At 42.7% G+C, this 23247-nt stretch overlaps 1 protein-coding gene and 1 long non-coding RNA gene across 2 annotated transcripts; both read left to right on the forward strand.

The window, feature by feature from the left end:
- The first annotated feature begins 13081 nt into the window (after positions 1–13081).
- LOC139830081 (uncharacterized) lies at positions 13082–16039 on the forward strand. The gene is made up of 4 exons (XM_071821233.1): positions 13082–13478; positions 13575–13803; positions 14795–14858; positions 15825–16039. The coding sequence occupies exons 1-4, from the start codon at positions 13160–13162 to the stop codon at positions 15831–15833; spliced, it is 621 nt and encodes a 206-aa protein (XP_071677334.1). The 5' UTR covers positions 13082–13159; the 3' UTR covers positions 15834–16039.
- A 2351-nt stretch (positions 16040–18390) lies between these two features.
- LOC127308516 (uncharacterized) lies at positions 18391–22107 on the forward strand. The gene is made up of 3 exons (XR_011746586.1): positions 18391–18790; positions 18887–19115; positions 20107–22107. It is a non-coding gene; the product is annotated as an uncharacterized lncRNA (long non-coding RNA).
- Positions 22108–23247: the final 1140 nt, after the last annotated feature.

Consider the following 23247-nt stretch of genomic DNA (forward strand, 5'->3'; position numbering starts at 1 on the left):
TCTCTGTGTAAATCCTTTTGCCACAAGTCGTGCTTTATACTTTTCAACATTCCCATTGGAGTCATATTTTATTTTGTAGACCCATTTGCAGCCTACTGTTTTGGCTCCTTTAGGAATATTCTCTAAGTCCCAAACATGGTTGGCACTCATCGATCTCATTTCGTCTTCCATGGCCTCCACCCACTTTGATGAATCTGGGCTTCTCATGGCTTCTTCATATGAAGTGGGATCACCTTCCATATATATGAACTCTTTCTGTGTTGTAAACTTTGTAATCAGTCGAAATGGCTGATTTTCTAGCTCTTGTAGACCTTCTAGGGGGCACATTCTCTTGAGCATTCTGTTCCTCAACTTGTGGCTCAGCTTCTGGAGGTGGCTGTTGTTGCTCCCTTTCATGCTCAACAAATGGTTCATTCGGCTCCTGACGGACAGGTTCCGAATTTTCACTCATCGTTGTCATGGGTGAAGTCACAACAGGCGCTTGCACCACAATCGCATGGATCGTCGGTACAGGTGCACATGGTAGCGCAAAAAATGGCTCCTGAGTCATCGGATTAGGTGCATGCACCCTCTTCTACTCAAGATCAATTTTCCGAGCTACCATGCTCCCCCTCATCATTTCGTCTTCTAAGAAGACAGCATGTCTCGTTGATACGTCCAAAACGTATCTACTTTCCCGAACACTTTTGCTATTGTTTTGCCTCTAATTTGTGTATTTTGGATGCAACTAACACGGACTAACGCTGTTTTCAGCAGAACTGTTCTGGTGTCTCGTTTTTGTGCAGAAATCCAACTTTCAGGAAAATCCTCAGAATTTATGCAGAAGGTCCTATTTTTCCAGAATATTGGCGGAGCCAGAAGGGCAAGCCAGGTGGGGGCCCGAGGGCCCCACACACTAGGCCGGCGCGGCCCAGGAGGGGCCTGCGCGGCCCTAGTGTGTGGCGGCCTCGGTCGGCCCCCGACACCCTCCTTCGGACTACTTATTGCCTTCGACCTAAAAACGCACGGAGAGAAGTCGAAGTCGCGAGAAACCCTCCAGAACGCCGCCACATCGCGAAACTCCGTCTCGGGAGCCAGAAGTCTCCGTTCTGGCACTCCGCCGGGACGGGGAATTGGAGGAGATCATCGCCATCATCACCACCGACGCCTCTTCATCAACCAGCCATGTTTCCCCCATCCATGAGTGAGTAATTCCCCCGCTGTAGGCCGAAGGGGATGGTAGGGATTGGATGAGATTGGTCATGTAATAGCATAAGATTGTTAGGGCATAGTGCCTAGTGTCCGTAATTGGTACTTTGATGATATTGTTGCAACTTGCTATGCTTAATGCTTGTCACTAGGGCCCGAGTGCCATGATCTCAGATCTGAACATGTTATTGTTTCATCATGATATTCATTGTTTTATGATCTTACCTGCAAGTTGTATACACATGTCGCTGTCCGGAACCAATGGCCCCGAAGTGACAAAAATCGGGACAACCGGAGGGGATGGTAGTGATGTGAGGATCACATGTGTTCACGGAGTGTTAATGCTTTGCTCCGGTGCTCTATTAAAAGGAGTACCTTAATATCCAGTAGATTCCCTTGAGGCCCGGCTGCCACCGGCTGGTAGGACAAAAGATGTTGAGCAAGTTTCTCATTGCGAGCACGTACGACTATATATGGAACACATGCGTATTGATTGCTTTGTACTTGGACACCGTTTTATTATTATCTGCAAATGCCCTGCTATGATTGTTACATGAGTTTCTCTCATCCATGCAACGCCCGTTATCCGTCCCCGTGCCTACAGTATTTTAATCCTGCTGTTTACTATAATCACTACTGCTATCTCTGTTACTCTGCTGCTGTTATTTCACTATTCTTTGCTATAAAACTATTACTCGATAAACTCTTGCGAGCAAGTCTGTTTCAGTGCAGCTGAATTGACAACTCCGCTGTTAAGGCTTTCAAGTATTCTTTGTCTTCCCTTGTGTCGAATCAATAAATTGGGTTTTACTACCCGAAGACTGCTGCGATCCCCTATACTTGTGGGTCATCAAGACTGTTTTCTGGCGCCGTTGCCGGGGAGCATAGCTTTATTTGGAAGTTCACTTGGATTGATATTGTTCGCTGCAAATTCTCCATCATGGGTAAAACTCGCGATCCTAAAGTCGCCATATTACCATCCACTACAAGAAAAGGTACAACTCTGAGTACCTCTGCTACACTTGATTCACCATCTGTGATAAGTCAACTTGTTTCACCGCCGCAAGCTTCATTTGCTGGTACTTCTGTTGAATCTGAAAATTCTCATAATATTGATAATGTTTCTGCTGTGCTTGATGATAGTGGTTCATTGGGATCCTTTCTAGATGCTACAATTGCTAGGTCTAGATAAATTGAAAATGCTGAAACTCCTAATGAAAATGCTACTACACCTGTTAATTCACCTGAACTTGATTATTCTAGTGATGATCCTGATGAGGATTATGTGGAGCTTAACGATGATTTTATTAATAGATGCAATGCTACTGCTGATGCAAGAAAAATTAAAAAGTTTCTCGCACAATATACTGTTAGACATAAGCTATCTCCTGATCCTGAATTTGCCACATCTCCTATATGCATTAAGGATAAAGATTATGATTTTTCTCTTGATCTATCTCATATAGCTATTGTAGAGAAAACACCCTTTTGTGGTATTGAAAAAGAAAGTGCTGTAGAACACATGATTGAACTTTCTTCTATGAGTAGCTTCTTTTCTGATGATGTCAAGATGCGTACTTACTTTGTCGCTAAAATTTTTCCTTTCTCATTAAAGGATGATGCTAAAACTTGGTATAATAATTTGCCTCCTGGTTCTATTAAAAGTCCAACTGAGCTGCGTGATGTTTTCTTTCGAAAGTACTTTCCTGCTAGTGCTCAACATATTTCTTTACAGAAAATTTATAGATTTGACCAGGGAGATGAAGAGAAATTGCCTGAGGCTTGGGCAAGATTTTGTTCTCTTATCAGAGCTCGACCTGGACATGATTTAGAAAAAAATGATCTACTTGATATATTTTATAGTGGACTAACCATTGAGTCTAGAGCATATTTGGATAGTTGTGCTGGTTGTGTTTTCAGGAAAAGAACTCCAGACGAAGCTGAAGAATTATTAGCTAAAATAAGCCGGAATCATGATGATTGGAATACACCTGAACCAATTCCAACGCCAATATTGAAGAAGAGGGGTTTAATTGAATTGAATGATGAAGATATGAGGGAAGCTAAGAAGTCTCTCAAGGAGAAAGGTATTAAATCCGAAGATGTGAAGAATCTACCTCCCATAGAAGATATATGTGAGATAATTCCCCCTTCATCCATGATTGAGGTAAACTCCCTTCAACGCTTTACTAGGGAAGATATTCCATATTCGAAACCTCCTGCGCAATGCTTAGATGAGTTTGATAATTATATTATTAAGTAAGAAAATTTTAATATGAGAGTAGAGAATCATCTAATGGAAAATTCTCAAGCTATTAGCAATTTGCATGTGTTATCACCAGATTTTAACCAAATCAGAAGTGGGCCGTGATTGAGATGGGCTTAGAGAATATGCATGGATATTATTCATGAATCGGCCTTGTATAAAGAGTTTGGGCCAAATTGCTCGTGTATCTGTAAATTATAGTAGGATACGTGTCGGTTAGGATGAAAAGATAGAGTTTAGCTCGTACACGGTTAGATTTATTCCCAAGTTAGAAAGTCTACGGACTATAAATATGTATCTAGGGTTATTGAGAAAGGAGGACGATCACGTTCACAACAAACCAATCTAGGCGCATCGCCACCCCTTGTTTCGAGGGTTTCTTCCGGGTAAGCGCAATGCTGCCTAGATCGCATCTTGCGATCTAGGCAGTATCTTGTTTATTCGTTGTTTATGTGTTGCTCGTACTGAAGCCTTTTTGATGGCGAGCAACACCGTTATCATGGATATGTTAGGGTTAGCATCGGTACTTTCTTGATGTATTCGATTAGTCATGCTACTCTTGGATATCTAGCCGCCCTTGTACCTATCTTAGGTGCAAGGGTGGCACCCTGCTTAGTCTTTGTTTAGTAGATTCGATCCGTTATGATTGCTCCTTGTTCTTCAAGGATTAGTTTGATATCTACAGAGTTAGGCCTTGCAAATGGGTTGAATGGTCCAGTAGCACGTAAGGTATAGTTTGCTAATCCTAGAGAGGATGTTCCGGGAATCAACTCCACGTTGGTTTTTAGGCCTTGTCTAGGGTTGGTTTATTATCATCTTTCGTGTCTGCCAGGCTCAATTACGTGTAGGATGTTCCGGTTATGTGGTGAAAACCCTAAATTGTCGTAGATCGTTTTAACTTAATATTGATCAAGCAGGACCACCATGTTATCGTAGATCTCATACGAATCATGGGTGGATCGGCTCCTTGAGCCGATTCACGGGACAACCTGAGAGCCGATCGAGGCTCGTATTTAATGTTTACGTGTATGCCATGCAGGAAACTAGTCGAAGCAATCCATCACCTTCCTGACCAGGTATAGGTCAGGTGGCACGCCCTTGCACCAGCATCGGACATGCGTGCCGGAGCATTGCGGGCCGTCGCCCGAGGGACCAGGGCCCACCAGCAGTCCTGGGAGCCTCCCGGCTCTACGTGTTGCCCGTCGCTACTCGCTGGTGGGTTTTGGTGGTCAACACATTCTGGCACGCCCGGTGGGACAGTCTTCTACATCAACTGCATCAACATCCGCATGAGAGATGGCGGAAGATCCAGTCACGTACGAAGATCTGATTGAGGAGTACAAGAAGAAGTATGACGAGATCAAAGCTCTCTTCGAAGCCGACCTCATCGGCTCTTTCCAGAGGACCCGCTCACACGGCATCAGGTGGAAAGGGTTCTCAGCTGAAGGCGCTCTCGATGGAGTGGATCTGTCTACTCCTTCAGAAGAACGCATCAGGTCTCTACGTCAGGAGATTAATCACATGGTAGCTCATTCGCTACACCGCCATTCTGAGAGCCTGGTGAACGCTTTGGAGCGTGTCGCGCTTCGCGTGGTCCAGGAAATCATGAAGCATCAGTACTCTCCGTCAGGATCTACTCTAGGGACTCACCAAGGAGAGATACCGTTCCAGACTAGACCACAGCTGCCATTCGCGCTAGCAGCACCAGAACTGCCGAGTTCACCGGCATACGTCGTCTACAAGATCGGTGGCGATCCTAGTGATTACCAGTTCTTGTATGAACCGCCTAAGGAGATCCCACACCGATACATGTGCACATATGTGCCAGACTGCAATAACTGGGCACGCACGAACCAGGTTGCAGTAGGAGGGATTTCTGGGACCGCAGGAGGGGTTTCTGGATCGGATCCCGAGAAGCAGGCGTGGCTAGCTAAATATGCCACTCCAATGAATCATCAAAGCTCAACTCTTGCAGCTAGTACCGTGGATCAGATCAGTGCAATCTTAAGGGACCAGTTCGGCATGGTGCCTAAGAGGAGGGCAATCAGCTATTCCAAGCCGTACCCCAACGAGTATGATTTGATCCCACTACCACCCAAATATCGGCTCCCTGAATTCTCCAAGTTTAGTGGATCAGAAGGCTCTAGTTCAGTTGAGCATGTGAGCCGATATTTGGCGCAGTTGGGCATGATCTCAGCATCAGACCCATTACGTGTGAGGTTTTTCGCGCAATCTCTCACAGGATCTGCTTTCGGGTGGTACACCTCGTTGCCACCAGATTCAATCCGGACTTGGAAGCAGATGGAAGAGCAGTTCCACATGCAATATCACTCAGAAGCTTCCGAGGCTGGCATTGCCGATCTGGCACAAGTACGACAGAAGCGCGGAGAAACGGTATCGGAATACATTCAGCGCTTCAGGACCGTCAGGAACCGATGCTATTCGGCTCGTATGAATGAAAAAGAAGCGGTCGATCTGGCAGTGGTGGGTCTCGCGTCGCCGATCAAGGATATGGCTTCCTAGGCAGAGTACACTTCACTGGCGCATATGGTTCAGAAGCTATCATTATATGAATAGCGCCACCCAGAGTTGTACCAGGACAAGTTCAAGCGCTCGGTAGTCCTGGTTGAGACAGAAGAAGATGAAGACTCTGCAGGAGATCAGGAGGTAGCCGTGGCTGAATGGACTCGGGGGGCAAACCCCGTGTCCTGCAAATTGGTTAAACCACAAGGTCCTGCAAAAGGGTTTGACTTCGACGTAAGCAAAGCTGAGCAGATTTTCGACCTCTTACTCAAGGAGAAGCAGCTGAAGTTATGTAATAACCCAGAACATAGGAACAACGAAGGGTAGAGTTAGAAATGGGATGTGCATTTCATCGCAAAACGGGGGAAATTTTCGCGCCTTATTGCAACTAAACCTAAGAGGGATCGAGGTTCTCTCTCATTTTGCACTTAGGGTTAGGCAATGTGAGTTAGGGAAATTTCGACATGATCTCTTTTGTAACTTGTTACTTTGGGGAATGATTGCATTTGATAAGTGTTAAACAATTAAAGATAAACATCACACAATATAACAATGAATTTAAAATTCAAACACAAGATATAAATTCAAATCACTTTGAAATTCAAAGTGAATATCAAATACAATATTTAACCAAGAATTTAAACATTACATAATACAAAGCTCATAACCCAAAACTTGAGCTTTATTGATATACAACACATATACAAGGTCTTTACAATATTCTTGATACAAGAATTGAGACATAATTATCAATATAAAGGAAAAAGGAAAATTACAAGTTTAATTCTAAACTAAACCTAAACTAAGTGGCTTGAGGATGATCTTCTTGCCATAGCATCATTCAAACCTGCAAAACAAAACAGAGAACAAGAACTGGCCAGAATATAAGTGTTAACACAAGGTTCAGTTTGGACAGTTAGCAAAATAACACAAAGTTCAGTTTGGACAGTGAAAGCATCCACAGACACTTGTGCTTGTCCAAAATCCTGGACAGCACCAGATAAACATAGGCAGACCAGCACTGAGCAAGCCACAGGGGCTCAAGTTTCACCATATGAAGGCTGTTGCTAGGCAAGCAACAGCAAGGCAATGCAAGGGGTGAGTCATAAAGCAAATGAGCTTGTGTGTCATGGCCAGGGAAGAAGTAGAGGCCATATAAATAGCACACAAACCCTAGAACCATGACAGTCGACCACATTTGCAAATCACCAGGTAAGGGTGAAGCAAGAACAAGCAACGATTCATCCGGTTCATACTCAAGAACGAGAAACCAACACAACCAACTTAGCCACCGGTAATCATGGTGACACGAGAAGATCAACCGGACATCGGAGGTAAAGGGCTGTACAACGTAAAACCCCAAGTCTGCATCAACCAAATATTTCACACTAGGAGCCGGAACAAGGTATACCAAATACAGACGGATCCAATGGATCTGATCCATCACATATGCATGAAATAAGCATGGGATGAGCGAGATGCTCATATGGGTAGATCATCACTTGGTTTTCACCAAGGATTACCGCCACCAAAAGCTACTAAAAATAGAAAGCATCTAGGTACAGATCTTGTACACTGAAACTAGCACACATGCACAGATGCACACCATAGCCAGATCACATGCACAGATAGCACCAGTAGATGAATTGCAAGGATTAGCAGCTAAGACTACACAGTAAATCCTAAGCTATGAACCATCAGTAACCCTAGATTTTCATCAGGCAAACATATTGGCATTCATATTAAGTATGATTCCCAAATATGCAAGCAAAGGTTGAGTAGCCACAAGATCCAACTAAATAGGTGAGCAACCAATCAGTAGCAAAGCTACTGAGGTCACATCACACTTAGCATCAATTAAAAGGAAGCCAAACATAGCACATCATTATCCAGGAATGGATTCAGATTCAATTGCTTGCTAAACACTCATGAATAGCCAAATCATTTGCAAGCAAGTCATTTAAATCATTACTGCATAAGCAGTTCATCATAATTTAATTAATACAAGCATGAATTTATCACAGATCCATGCTAAGCACTGACAGTAGCATACTATTAAGCAACACAATTTAATCACTGCACCAGAACCACTGGAGCAAGTCCAGTAGCTTGAATGAACAACAGCATAGTGATGCTTGAGCATCAGCATCACAAGGAAATTGAATCACTTAGCCACAGTATTAATCAGTAATCCATCACTGACATTGAATTGATCAAATGGATCAATTATAGCAAGCCAAGCTACACAGGGAAGTTAGCCAACAAGCAAGGAATGATCCAATGGATCATTGGCTTGCATAGATAGCACTGAAGCAGATCCCAGACACCACTGGCACACACACAAGTGTCACTGATGCATCACAAGCACACCTAGACAAGCAAGCATGATATGCCAGTAAGCACAAGCAAGACATAACCAAGCATAGCATGGCATAGCAAGCTTTTGAGCAAAGTACAGTAGAGCATGGCAAGTATAGAGCATGCTAGGAGCAGCAGAGAAGCAAGCACAGCATGAATAGCAAGCAAATCGACATGTGCCAGTACCAGTAACTGGTAATTAGGCCATGAGCTTGCAGTAAACAGAAGCACAGGCAAATTGCACAGCAATAGCATGGCTCTGCGTGATCACAGGATCACCAGAGAGCAACAGAGCATGAGGAGGAAGAAGAACAGTAACAAGGGGAGGCGCACAGAAGAGAAGGAGGAGATGCAACACTTACTTGCGCACAGGCGAAGCTAGGGCATGGCGAGGCGGTGCTCGCGCGGCCCTAACAGCTGCAAGTCCAGGGTAGGCGCCGACGTTACGCCGGCGAACCCAGACACGAACCAACACCACCGTAGCGAGCACCTGAGGCGACGGCACGAGTACTGTGAGCAGCACCCGCGCCAGGTCAACCCCAGGAGCGCACCCATCGTCGGCGAGGACGAGCGCTCGCCGGAGTTCGTCGAGGCAATTCTTCCCGAGATCCAGATCGGAGGCGATTCGCCAGGAGAGGAAGAGAAGGGGAAAACCACGCGGACAGATCGATAGATCTGCACGCGGCGGTTCCGAATCGGTAGGTGGCTACGGCGGGGAAGCTCGGCGATGGCCGGAGCGAGGCGGCGGCCATGGCGGCGACGCCATCGCCAGGGCGTCGCGAGAGAGAAGCTAGGGTTAGAGACGAAAAGCGAGAGAGGGCCGAGTGAGTGAGAGAGGTGGGCCGTTCGGCGCCACCAAACCCAAAAGGGATTAGCCTTATTGGGCTGTCCCTGGGTTTAGGTAAATGGGCTGGGCCCAATATGGGTCCAGGGGGTATTTTGGTCTTTTAACATTTAATAAAAGGCCAGAACTTTACCAAATTTTAATAAATCAAATACAACTCTAAAAAATCCATTAAAAATTGGATTAATGAATGAAAAATAAATCTAAACAAGAATAAAATATGAAATGGAATTTATGAAACAAATTCAAAATTATGAATTTAAGAATTCAAATAATAACTTGAAATTTAAAATTATTATTTACTTGTATTTAAAATTCAAGGAAAGATCTCAAATAAGTTCAAATACTTATTTTCAAACATTTCAAAATGAGATTCTATTATTCCAAGTCATTTCTTTTGAAAAAAGGGTATTTTTCCCAGAAAAATACTATACTCCTTTTTATTCCAAAAACTATAGAGGTAACTCTATGATTTTCAATTATTTTTGGAATGATTAAGGGAATCAACAAGTAAATAGTTTTACTTTGAATTGTTGTACTTTGTGTGAATTAAAAATGGTTTATACTTTTAAATCAATTGTAAATTACATCAAAGACATAAATCTTAAACGCAACCCTAAATTGATATGACTCGGCGGGGTAAAGGGATACAACATAAAATAATACATCCATGATTGCATTATTTGGATTTTATAACATTGTCCTTACTGGGACAATGATGCTTCTTCTGAGAACCCGAGGTCCAGGTTCCATCAACTGCATTGAACTGCACTATCTCGCAGTCCACAGGCAAGTTCACCCTTGCTCATGTCAACTTGAGTATTTTCTACTACTTTAATGCAAAGCTATATACTTATCATTCCTGCATCGCAAATGAAATGTTACTTTCCAACTATGAATATGACTATGTGGCTGGCAATGGAACCATGGTATGTGTTGATATGGTGGAGGTTCCATTGCAATGGGTTATATCACCCTAGGATTAATTACCAATGCCGTCCAGTGATTCTAGCGCCGTACAAATCGCGTTGACCATGAGATCTATAATGGCTCTGGGAAGCGGTCGTATCTTTTCCCTTCTGCACGCCAACGGATTGGTAGAGCCGGCGGGGTGTTGGAGGCACTGCCGTAGGTTGGGATAGCCTTTTAAATCCCCATCCATTAGTGATGATGGCTCTACGATCTATGAAGGATTGTCCGGAGTACACCATGAGTAAAGCCGTATTATCGGGGGAAGTCTACTGGAGGTGTACGGTTGGACAAAAGGGTGGGTTTGCAGTCGCGGAGAAGGCGGTGTGGGCTTAGATCTTTATACCTGGCCTCACACCAAAGGAAGTGTGAACGGGGGCAAGTCCCTGCGGATGGCAAAAAGGGTGAGATCTCTTGTGGGAAAAGTAACGCACCTCTGCAGAGTGTATCAAATTGTGGCTGTCACTCCTTGTTCCGGGAAGGGAATGCGAACGCAGCGAGAAAGGAACTCCACGAAGTTCTAGTCAACTTTGTGAAGACCGACGGGCATAGTTTTCATAATAAAAGCAACCTTTTGAAGAAATGATTTCAAAACATGCATTGACCTGCGATTTCTGATCAATGGTCGTAGCTAGTGCATCAAACACCTTTTTATTCTTTTAGAACTTCTTTGAGTACCCCTGTACTCACTTTCTTTCGACACCCTTGCTAGACTGTGATCCGGAAGTGGAGGCCATCAACGATGGAGCACCAGAAGGAAGTTACGAGCTGGTCTACGAAGAACCTGATCTTATCGGCGGAGTGGAAGGCGTAGACAATGGGATAGTCTACGGATCAGATGACACGAAGGTGGAGGAGTAGTGACATATCCTAGCATCATAGAGCCGAGCAACGTAGAACTTACCTAAATAAGTTGTTGAGCTCTTTATATTTGTTATGAGTTGTAATCGTACTTAAGTAGTATCTTAGGGTGTTCTCATAGGACCTGTGAGAATACCAACTTGTTAAGACAATGATTGTAATAAAGTATGGAGTGTTATGACCTGCAATGTTTCTGTTGTACCACTCTGAGGGATATGGCAAATTGTGAAGAAGTCCCTTCGCAAAGATCATATCAACGACTTGTATACTACAACATGCAGTGGTATGCTGGGTCACCGCAGTTGGTATCAGAGCAAATGTTGCGACCTTAGGTTGGAAAAACCTAGTATAGGGAAGAAACCTGTAGGAGTCTAGTAGAAATAGTAAAGGATTCTCTAGAAATATGGTGATTATTCACTTGAGAATAGCAAAACCATATATTTTAGTGCGATAATTCTTTATTATAGCTATTATGATGCATTATCACTACTAATATTCTGCTTTTGTATACAGCCATAATGGCGAACACTTTTCCTAAGAGGACTTTGAGGAAGGTTGAGGGATGGCTCGGTGATTATGATGGACCAATAACAGCTCTCCTGTGTGGGATGCTGAAGGAACTTCATTGTGATCCACGGATACCTGTTATCAAGTATACCTACTATGATGGGGAAATCCTAGCCAAGTGCAGAGTATCGGTCCAACTACCGGAAAAACTGCTGATGAGTCGTATAATGCCATACGGAGAAGCCAAAACTATCACCACAGCCTACCACATGGGCCTATTCAAGGCAATCCTTGAGATAAGGCAGCACAAGTCAGTAGAACTGCTATGTTCAGAGTTTCTCATATACCTCATGCCGAGGAAGATGAGGATCCCACTCTGAATCATTTGGTGTTAGCACACAGAAGTCCTGAAGCTGCAGCACATCACATGGATAGCTGTAAGTCTTTATTGACCACGATGTACCTTTTACACATGAAGATGAGAGCTGAGATTGACCACATGCTAGCTGAGTTCACGGACCCTGATAAAGTCCAAACTCGGATGCGTGATTTGAGGGCACAACCACAACATACTACACCTTTCTTTAGCCTAGACAGCTATGTAGATTTGAGTGACCAGTTATCCCATAAAGATCCACTTACACCCAACTTTGTTCCACACTATCCACATGTGTCAGCATCATATGAGTCTGGATATGGGAGAGATGATTCCAGGAACCTAAACTGCTCGGAGTCACCAATCGAGAATTCGACTGGTTGGCGTTTCGGGGAACCATTTGGAGATGAAGGAGAACCCATCACTTGTGAGTCTGTCACATCCCGAAATTTTATAAATTTCGGAATGTAAAATAAAAATAAATTTAATCCTTGATTGTTTGAACTTGATTGAAAATTCACAAAGATTTAAAACTTTTAAAGTTATTTACAAGTATTTTCCAAAATGGTGTTTTCAAAGACTTTTGGTTTCAAATTATTTTCAAAATCAAACACATCTTTCAAGATCTTCAAATCTTTAATGGATTTGTTTTTGAGAAAACAAAAACCAAGAAAACTCTATTTGCAAAATAATGCCTAAGTAGCCATAAAGGCTAATGTGCATGCATGCATTATTTTTCTTAATTATTATTTTATTTTCTACAAATGAGTATTAAGTAGACCCCTTTTGTCCTAAAATACTATTTTGAATTTTACAAAAAAGAAAATTTAGAAACAAATTTGAAATCATTTGGAGACCTAAACAAAATTTATGAAAGAAATCAGAAAAAGAAAATCAAAAGAAAAACTGAAGCAGCCCACGTGAATCAGCCCACAGTAACATCCTTTTTTTTCTTCCTTCTATTTTCCTTGGGCCGCATCTTCTTTTGGCCCATGTGGCCGAACCACCCAGCTGTGAGGGAGCGCTCGTCTTCCTCCTCTCCTCTCGTTCACGTACAGAACGTGTAACGTCTTAAGCTCAAAAAAAAAAAAAAAAAACGTGTAACGTCTCCATGGCAGTATACTTCCCTTCCTCCCCTCATCAATTCTAGCGACCGTTTCTTCTCGAGTTCAATACGAAAGTTACTCCTATTTAGACGAGCGTTCCATTCAGGCAATTATTTCCCCACTTTATTGCCTTAAACTCCCAAACGGCCCAGGTGCACCGAATGCCAATCTGTGGCATACCTCTCCCGATCTGCCCCCACAACTCATACCAACACAAACCGAGATGTCCTCTGTGTGCCCCTTATCCTCCTCCACCACTTCGCTTCAGAAAGTTCGTACTGAGATGCCCTGTACAACACGCACCGACCATGCCAACATCAGCCACAAACTCGAGTTCATCGCTAGGTTACGGCGCTCTCGGTGATCATCTCGTCAAATCCTTGCACCAGAAGACGTTCCTCGTCGAGGGCTACCTCCAGGACATGGTCGGGCATGATGTTGTCGCTGTTGGCCACGACGTCATCGGAATTCATCCGACCGGTAAGCTCTATTCCATTGTTTTCGTGAACTCCTCTTACCTTCGTCTACCCCTAAGACATGATTTTGCGCTATTTTGATTCTGCGTTGCCGCCGAAGCCATGCCGTCGCCGTGTTCAGGGACGAACGTCACGATCATCTGGAGAGCGCCAAGGACGCCCCCGAGACTGCCGTCGCCTGCCGCACGTCATCCGCTCCCTCGTCTTGCCCGCCTCGAGCTGCACTCCTTCGACTTCTTCCCAGTTGCGCAAGACCACCGGAGCGCTGAGAAACACCACGACCGAGTCTGCCATAATCGTCTTCCTAGCACGGTCGCCTTCTACCGCTGGTATGGCACTAACAGCCACGCTATTCGATCTGTAACAGGTGACCATGATTAGATCAATACTGAACCGATCAGCCAATTATAGTTGCCACACGACCTATTCTCCTTTTTCTTCACACGCATAGGAACCAGAACCAACCGATCGATAAGCCTGGCTGTGCTAGCTACCTCCTGTTATTAAACTTCAAAATTTGGTATCTTCCGATCTATAGCTTCGTTTTAGATGATTTCTCTGACGCTGAGATCGTGATTAAATTCTCTACAACACTCATGTAGATAGTTTTTCCATCCGAGAAACTTCCTCGGACAACCTTTCGAACACCATTAGAATTTTAACCGTGAATTGTAAAAATTCATATCCTAAGTTCTACATGTCGATTTTCGACAAACTTTATACCGTTGGAATCAGTAAAATGCCTAGATCATTCTAGACATTTTGCATGTCGAATTTGCACGCTTTGTTTTCGCGGTATTTCTATGGTCGCAATATAGTTCTTCCACTATACAAATCAATTAGACACATTCACCATGTTCCATGATCACATCTCTCCACAACATATTATCCTAATCCATATTATTCAAATAGAAATTGAGTTATTTGAGTAAATTTTCATATCACTAGTTCCTATCTAATCTTTCTCCTTGTGCCATTGGTGAGTGTTGTCACACTCTCCATAATGGTATGTTGCTTTACGCCATATGAGACTCATATGATTCTGTCACATGGATCATTCCAATTATTCATTCCGGTGTAGCAAACAACCCTTGATCATATGCCTTGTCAATCTTTTCCTCCTAAGCATTTGACTTGGATAATCTTCTTCTTTCAAAGTACATGACCTACATGACCCTTCTAATCTATCAAACCATATCTTGCAAGCCAAACCTCATGCCACACCTTAGTACCATAGAGCGTTTTTCCAAATTGATTGTCTTGATTGTATTATGTTGTTATGAATTATGTGTTTATGTTGTGCTATTTTTTATCTTATAGTTTCTGCGGAGAGCCACGTGTTTTGTTTGAGAGAAAAGGGGAACGATCTTCGACTACCAAAAAGGCAAGTGACACACCCTCACAAATGTCCTAGATTTTATTCATGCACCGTAGTGATTTTTGTAGTAAGTCTAGGGATATGCTTTGCTTTTGTAATCCCAGTAGATAGCTACTTCCACCTGACCATATTTTGTCGCCATTAAATTTAGTTGATGCTTAGCTATGCTATGAAAATGTTTTGCTAGTGGTTAAAGAAAAACAACTAAGTTTAATGAACTACCTGGGTGAATGGTGGAGCTTTGGAGCGGGTGGCTGCATCAGGGGGGCCCTGTCAACGGCGATACCCTGGTGTGAGTACACATTTGCGGAAAGTCACCCAGGAATAAAGAGATTGTAGACAACCTTGCTCATTAGCTTACCGTACAACCACATGCTATATGGGCTCTGGCTTGACGGAGTATGTTGTGAGAACCCGGGCCCTACGTGACAGATGATGTAGGGGAATGTAGGTCGGTACGGGTCCGTAGAGGATGGTCCGGGGATCACTTGTAAAAATCTCGTCCTAGTCGACATCTGTCCATTTGAGCAAAATGTGCATCATGGAAGAAGAACAGGCTAGGTCAGGTGGGTAAATTGTACAACCTCTGCAGAGTGTTAAATCTAAGTACTTAGCCGCGTCCCCAGTTACGGACAATTTGAGCGAACTGACAAGGCACATGTTCGAAAGTCTCCTCACCCCAACTTCTTAAATTAAAATTTTGATGGGTGAACAAGGGTAGGAGGAATTCACTGGTTTCCATCGGTGGTATTCCAGGTTCATTGATTTCTATCAATGGTACCACCTAAATAGAAAGGAAGAAAATGATTTGACAAATGATAGGAGAAAACTGGCTTTATGCAAATTATGCCTGAGCTCTACCAGCCAAATGTACACTTAAGTGTTAGGTTGCCATTTGAGTCCACTATAGTGTCATCTTGCCAATACATTCAAAGTATTGACCATTCGTGGCTGTAACTTTTCATGTTGCAGATGTTTTGAAAGACGAGTGAGTTACGAAGTTTAGGGTTACGAGTCTATCCTCAACATGCTCGCCTGTGGCACATGAAGACGAAGGACTCCATGCTGTCTATGTTTGTTCGTTGTGAAACTCTGATGATATGCTAGCCTTGTGCTATGCAATTTGTATTCCTTTATGTAAATTTTGGATCATACGATGTAATAAAGACCTTTGTTTCTTGGTATTACATCTTGTACTGTGTGTGCTAGCGATTGATCCAGGGACTAGCACAGATATGCACAGAGATCTGCACCTTAAAAGGTGAGGTCGCTACAGATGGTATCAGAGCATTGTGTTGACCGTAGGTTCGTGACCCTAGGTTTGGATTAGAAATAGGAAGACCTTAGAATGAAAACCTATCTACTTTAGTTTTTTTTAAATGATGTTTGCTTTTTGAACCTCTTGTATTCTCATCTACTCCATCTTCAAAAGATTCTCTTTTGCTTTAGATGACCTACCTCATGAAAACCATCAAGGAAGTAGAGAAGATGACCCTGTGACTGAAGTGAGAGATTGATGCTTCAGATGATATTCTCCGACTCCGTAAGAATCAATGTTTTGCAAAGAAGACCAATGAAGAACATGAAGAAAGACTTCGATGCAGAATTCACAACACACGAAGATACACCGAAGGAGTAGAATAGAAACTTAAAACATCCAAAACAGAAATAGACCAGACCACCATTAGTTATATTTCATCGGACCAACGATATAGTAATAACACATTGATCATACCAAATTGTGGTATGACCATACTAGATTGATTGTGTTTGAATTAGTATTTCTTGATGCTTGTTAGATGATTGTTGTTTGCTGAATTGCTTGATCTGCCATGTTTGGGTAGGAAACTTCTTTAGAACCTTTCTATCTATTCTCATCTATACCAACCCAGAAAATGTTTTCTCGGCAACTCGCCATGAATACAACCTTAGCAAAACCAATCTTGACGTTCCTTATCAAGATGAAGAAATGAAGAGTGTGAGATACACAAAACCATAGATAAGGATCGATAGGAATATTTTCAAAACAGTTCAATAATGGAGATTGAAACATTGATTCAAGTTTCCATGAAAATTTTGCCAAAAACTTGTGAGATTGACCAAGAGTTAGAATACGAGATATACCAAACTGAAAACAAGGTAATGATTGGGTGCGGCATGGAATTGGCCCCCATGACGACTACTCATATTGTTTTCTCTTGTTATGAGGAATGGTAAATCTAGAGAGACATACCTATAAGAGAGGTGTCGCTGAGAAGCCAGATCCATAGGGTGAGTAGATATTATACCCTTATAGTAGGCAAGTGGTACCAAACGTAGGACTACGGTGAGTTTGAAGATCCGCCACTAGTTGAAGAGTGGTGCAAGGTTGCCGAAGACACCAACAAGCAAAAGATGGGGAATGTCAAGAAGTACTCTCACGTTGGTCTTCCGTTTGACCCAAAGTGACCTCTCATTATCAAAAGTAGTTCAACCACCAATCCATATGGATTAGAAGCCCAACTATGAGGAAACCTACTCGATCAAGCCACCTTGAAGAGATATGTTGTTCACTATTTGTGAATAAACAACCCTTATTGAATATAAAGTCAGAAGCCATAGATGTTCCAAAAGATGACCCAATGCCAAGTTACTTCCTAGTTGAGCTAAGTACCAACCCGAGTCCAAGGCTACCAACAAAATTTTCTTTTAAGGGCGGTAGCCCAGCTAGACATAAATCCAAATACATCTTTCTTTCTAGCCTTTCCCGAATCTCGGGGACGAGATTCCTTTTAAGGGTGGTAGTCTGTCACATCCCGAAATTTTATAAATTTCGGAATGTAAAATAAAAATAAATTTAATCCTTGATTGTTTGAACTTGATTGAAAATTCACAAAGATTTAAAACTTTTAAAGTTATTTACAAGTATTTTCCAAAATGGTGTTTTCAAAAACTTTTGGTTTCAAATTATTTTCAAAATCAAACACATCTTTCAAGATCTTCAAATCTTTAATGGATTTGTTTTTGAGAAAACAAAAACCAAGAAAACTCTATTTGCAAAATAATGCCTAAGTAGCCATAAAGGCTAATGTGCATGCATGCATTATTTTTCTTAATTATTATTTTATTTTCTACAAATGAGTATTAAGTAGACCCCTTTTGTCCTAAAATACTATTTTGAATTTTACAAAAAAGAAAATTTAGAAACAAATTTGAAATCATTTGGAGACCTAAACAAAATTTATGAAAGAAATCAGAAAAAGAAAATCAAAAGAAAAAAATGAAGCAGCCCACGTGAATCAGCCCACAGTAACATCCTTTTTTTTCTTCCTTCTATTTTCCTTGGGCCGCATCTTCTTTTTGGCCCATGTGGCCGAACCACCCAGCTGTGAGGGAGCGCTCGTCTTCCTCCTCTCCTCTCGTTCACGTACAGAACGTGTAACGTCTTAAGCTCAAAAAAAAAAAAAAAACGTGTAACGTCTCCATGGCAGTATACTTCCCTTCCTCCCCTCATCAATTCTAGCGACCGTTTCTTCTCGAGTTCAATACGAAAGTTACTCCTATTTAGACGAGCGTTCCATTCAGGCAATTATTTCCCCACTTTATTGCCTTAAACTCCCAAACGGCCCAGGTGCACCGAATGCCAATCTGTGGCATACCTCTCCCGATCTGCCCCCACAACTCATACCAACACAAACCGAGATGTCCTCTGTGTGCCCCTTATCCTCCTCCACCACTTCGCTTCAGAAAGTTCGTACTGAGATGCCCTGTACAACACGCACCGACCATGCCAACATCAGCCACAAACTCGAGTTCATCGCTAGGTTAAGGCGCTCTCGGTGATCATCTCGTCAAATCCTTGCACCAGAAGACGTTCCTCGTCGAGGGCTACCTCCAGGACATGGTCGGGCATGATGTTGTCGCTGTTGGCCACGACGTCATCGGAATTCATCCGACCGGTAAGCTCTATTCCATTGTTTTCGTGAACTCCTCTTACCTTCGTCTACCCCTAAGACATGATTTTGCGCTATTTTGATTCTGCGTTGCCGCCGAAGCCATGCCGTCGCCGTGTTCAGGGACGAACGTCACGATCATCTGGAGAGCGCCAAGGACGCCCCCGAGACTGCCGTCGCCTGCCGCACGTCATCCGCTCCCTCGTCTTGCCCGCCTCGAGCTGCACTCCTTCGACTTCTTCCCAGTTGCGCAAGACCACCGGAGCGCTGAGAAACACCACGACCGAGTCTGCCATAATCGTCTTCCTAGCACGGTCGCCTTCTACCGCTGGTATGGCACTAACAGCCACGCTATTCGATCTGTAACAGGTGACCATGATTAGATCAATACTGAACCGATCAGCCAATTATAGTTGCCACACGACCTATTCTCCTTTTTCTTCACACGCATAGGAACCAGAACCAACCGATCGATAAGCCTGGCTGTGCTAGCTACCTCCTGTTATTAAACTTCAAAATTTGGTATCTTCCGATCTATAGCTTCGTTTTAGATGATTTCTCTGACGCTGAGATCATGATTAAATTCTCTACAACACTCATGTAGATAGTTTTTCCATCCGAGAAACTTCCTCGGACAACCTTTCGAACACCATTAGAATTTTAACCGCGAATTGTAAAAATTCATATCCTAAGTTCTACATGTCGATTTTCGACAAACTTTATACCGTTGGAATCAGTAAAATGCCTAGATCATTCTAGACATTTTGCATGTCGAATTTGCACGCTTTGTTTTCGCGGTATTTCTATGGTCGCAATATAGTTCTTCCACTATACAAATCAATTAGACACATTCACCATGTTCCATGATCACATCTCTCCACAACATATTATCCTAATCCATATTATTCAAATAGAAATTGAGTTATTTGAGTAAATTTTCATATCACTAGTTCCTATCTAATCTTTCTCCTTGTGCCATTGGTGAGTGTTGTCACACTCTCCATAATGGTATGTTGCTTTACGCCATATGAGACTCATATGATTCTGTCACATGGATCATTCCAATTATTCATTCCGGTGTAGCAAACAACCCTTGATCATATGCCTTGTCAATCTTTTCCTCCTAAGCATTTGACTTGGATAATCTTCTTCTTTCAAAGTACATGACCTACATGACCCTTCTAATCTATCAAACCATATCTTGCAAGCCAAACCTCATGCCACACCTTAGTACCATAGAGCGTTTTTCCAAATTGATTGTCTTGATTGTATTATGTTGTTATGAATTATGTGTTTATGTTGTGCTATTTTTTATCTTATAGTTTCTGCGGAGAGCCACGTGTTTTGTTTGAGAGAAAAGGGGAACGATCTTCGACTACCAAAAAGGCAAGTGACACACCCTCACAAATGTCCTAGATTTTATTCATGCACCGTAGTGATTTTTGTAGTAAGTCTAGGGATATGCTTTGCTTTTGTAATCCCAGTAGATAGCTACTTCCACCTGACCATATTTTGTCGCCATTAAATTTAGTTGATGCTTAGCTATGCTATGAAAATGTTTTGCTAGTGGTTAAAGAAAAACAACTAAGTTTAATGAACTACCTGGGTGAATGGTGGAGCTTTGGAGCGGGTGGCTGCATCAGGGGGGCCCTGTCAACGGCGATACCCTGGTGTGAGTACACATTTGCGGAAAGTCACCCAGGAATAAAGAGATTGTAGACAACCTTGCTCATTAGCTTACCGTACAACCACATGCTATATGGGCTCTGGCTTGACGGAGTATGTTGTGAGAACCCGGGCCCTACGTGACAGATGATGTAGGGGAATGTAGGTCGGTACGGGTCCGTAGAGGATGGTCTGGGGGATCACTTCAGAAAAATCTCGTCCTAGTCGACATCTGTCCATTTGAGCAAAATGTGCATCATGGAAGAAGAACAGGCTAGGTCATGTGGGTAAATTGTACAACCTCTGCAGAGTGTTAAATCTAAGTACTTAGCCGCGTCCCCGGTTACGGACAATTTGAGCGAACTGACAAGGCACATGTTCGAAAGTCTCCTCACCCCAACTTCTTAAATTAAAATTTTGATGGGTGAACAAGGGTAGGAGGAATTCACTGGTTTCCATCGGTGGTATTCCAGGTTCATTGATTTCTATCAATGGTGTTAGGAATAGTTAGCTTTACATCTAGGCTAAGTAGTAAGTTAGCTTTCTTATTAGGCTAACTATTAGCAGTTAGAATAACTGCGTTGGCCAAACGCTAAGTCGAACAGGCGCTTGTAAATCTTACGCTATATGCGTCTGTACAATGGGTATATATACCCCATCTCTTTGATCAATGAATGACACTTGATTCTCTGAATCTCTTCAGTTCTAAACACGTTATCAGCACTTGGACTCTGCCAAGAGCAACAAGGCCACATCGCAGAAAGAGAGTTAAGAATCATGGAAGGACACCCTTTGACGTCGGCGTTCGAGCGACCTCACCTTCCACCACGGCATCGACCGTTATTGCGCTTTCCGGCTGCTCCCGGCGGAAGCCGTCGGTCCCGACGCGGCCACAGCCCGACGGCCGATGGCGTGCCTGCTCCCTGCAGCACGGAGAACCAACAGACGCAGCCTCGTTTCGCGAACGGCGGTGGCGACGATGGCCACGGCCGGCACTCGCAGCAGCGTCCTCCGACGTGCGGGAACGACGATGGCCACAGCCGGCACTCGCAGCAGCCTCCTCCGGCGCGCGGGAACGACGATGGACCACTGCCGACACTCGCAGCAGCGTCCTCTGACGCGTGGGAACGACGATGGGCCACTGCCGGCACTCGCAGCAGCGTCCTCTGACGCGCCGCGGCGCCCCCAGAGCCGACTCCCAAATGGCGCGAAGGTCCACGCCCGTCGCTGCTCCTCCTAGCATGTCGCTGCCGCTCTTGGCGGTCCGCATCCGCAGCGCGAGTACTGGTGGAGGCGGAGAACCTCCCCGACAACCGACGGCTAACGGCCGGCGCTCTGCTCATCCCTGCCGTATCCACACGGGAGAAAAATTGGGGATTTCTTATCCCTTGCGATTTGGGGACGATGGGTTCTAGAAGATGGCCAAGCAAAATTTTCCCCAATAAGTACACGGGAGAGAAATTGTCAAACCTTATCTCTTGGCTGTTTTCATTCCCTCTGTCAGATTTAGTAATTTATGCAAATGTCTCTATAGTTTCTGGTTCACACCCCAGGCTGAACTGATATTTATAATTTAACTCTCTAGTTTTTGTAGTATGTTACAAATTAGATATCATGTTCATGAGACTTTGCATATTTACAATATTGTTTTCAACCAACTGGTTATTGTTGTTTACATTTAAGCCTTTAGCTTTAATTACAACTACTATACGTGCTAGACCGTATGGTCTTGCTAAATTGCATGAAATAATTTTAATTCTGTACGATTTTACATCATGTAAAAGTACCACGTCAAGTTCTCAAACTTTCACATAGTGGGCAAGAATATTTTACTCAAATTTCGCATATTCCTGAAATATATAGTGTTGTATACATTTGCCTCTAGCATTTTGTATAACATGCAATTTGATATAACAATTATATTTTGCAATTTAAATCAAATTTTCTTGTGAAATTCTCATTGAAAATATGAGATACAATTGCCAATAAAATATGTGACTACCTCAAATTTAATATTTTATTATCCACCAATTTTAATGAGAGATGTACTCCATAAATATGGAGAAAATCTACAATGTGTTAACTTACTATTTGAGATCAACACACACATATATGGCATAAAAGCATCAGCTTAATATTCAAATAATTCCTCTAGAGAATATTTGTGTTTACCAAAATAAATTTTACTACCATAGTAAAAAAAAAATTTGATGCATGATTATTGCATGCTTCTATTATGTTGGTAAGATGTGGAATCTATCATTGTACATGGATGCAATGTCTATCAAGAAAATCCATGATAAATAGAAATTTCTCATAAACTACTAAAATTTCTACATCATGTGGTGACAACCATATTCACCACGAATAAACAATGTCAAAAGTATATATATATATGTTTTGGTGACAAAATGTAACATCACCCATCACTTTGGGAATGAAGTTCAAATCATTGATATAAGTATCATTTGATGTATCAACATTAAATTCTAACTATGGTCATTAAGAAATCACCTTGACCATGCTCATTCAGAGCATTTTTCATCAATTTCAGTTTACTATCACAGTAAATGAGTTGCATGATCATCTCTCGGATATGGCTGGAATTTCCATCAACACACTAGATGAGAGAAGGATAAATATCCATTTCCCTCTAAATCTTCATCATGAAGATATATGTTACACTGTGAATAGTTCCTCATCCACTTTTGAGGATTCTATCCCATTGTGATTTTTTTAATTATCTTGTCTATAAAATAAACTGCAAGTTGATATTTTGTCAGCTGACAATTTTAATG

The sequence above is a fragment of the Lolium perenne genome, chromosome 6 (assembly GCF_019359855.2).
Source record: "Lolium perenne isolate Kyuss_39 chromosome 6, Kyuss_2.0, whole genome shotgun sequence".
Taxonomy (NCBI): Eukaryota; Viridiplantae; Streptophyta; class Magnoliopsida; order Poales; family Poaceae; genus Lolium; species Lolium perenne.

Excerpts from the sequence above, each read along its gene's own strand:
- LOC139830081 (XM_071821233.1), top strand. The coding sequence starts at position 13,160 with ATGCCAATCTGTGGCATACCTCTCCCGATCTGCCCCCACAACTCATAC. Across the intron at positions 13,479-13,574 it reads CATCGGAATTCATCCGACCG|CCATGCCGTCGCCGTGTTCA; the intron begins GTAAGCTCTATT and ends TTGCCGCCGAAG. Across the intron at positions 13,804-14,794 it reads ACGGTCGCCTTCTACCGCTG|TTTCTGCGGAGAGCCACGTG; the intron begins GTATGGCACTAA and ends TTTATCTTATAG.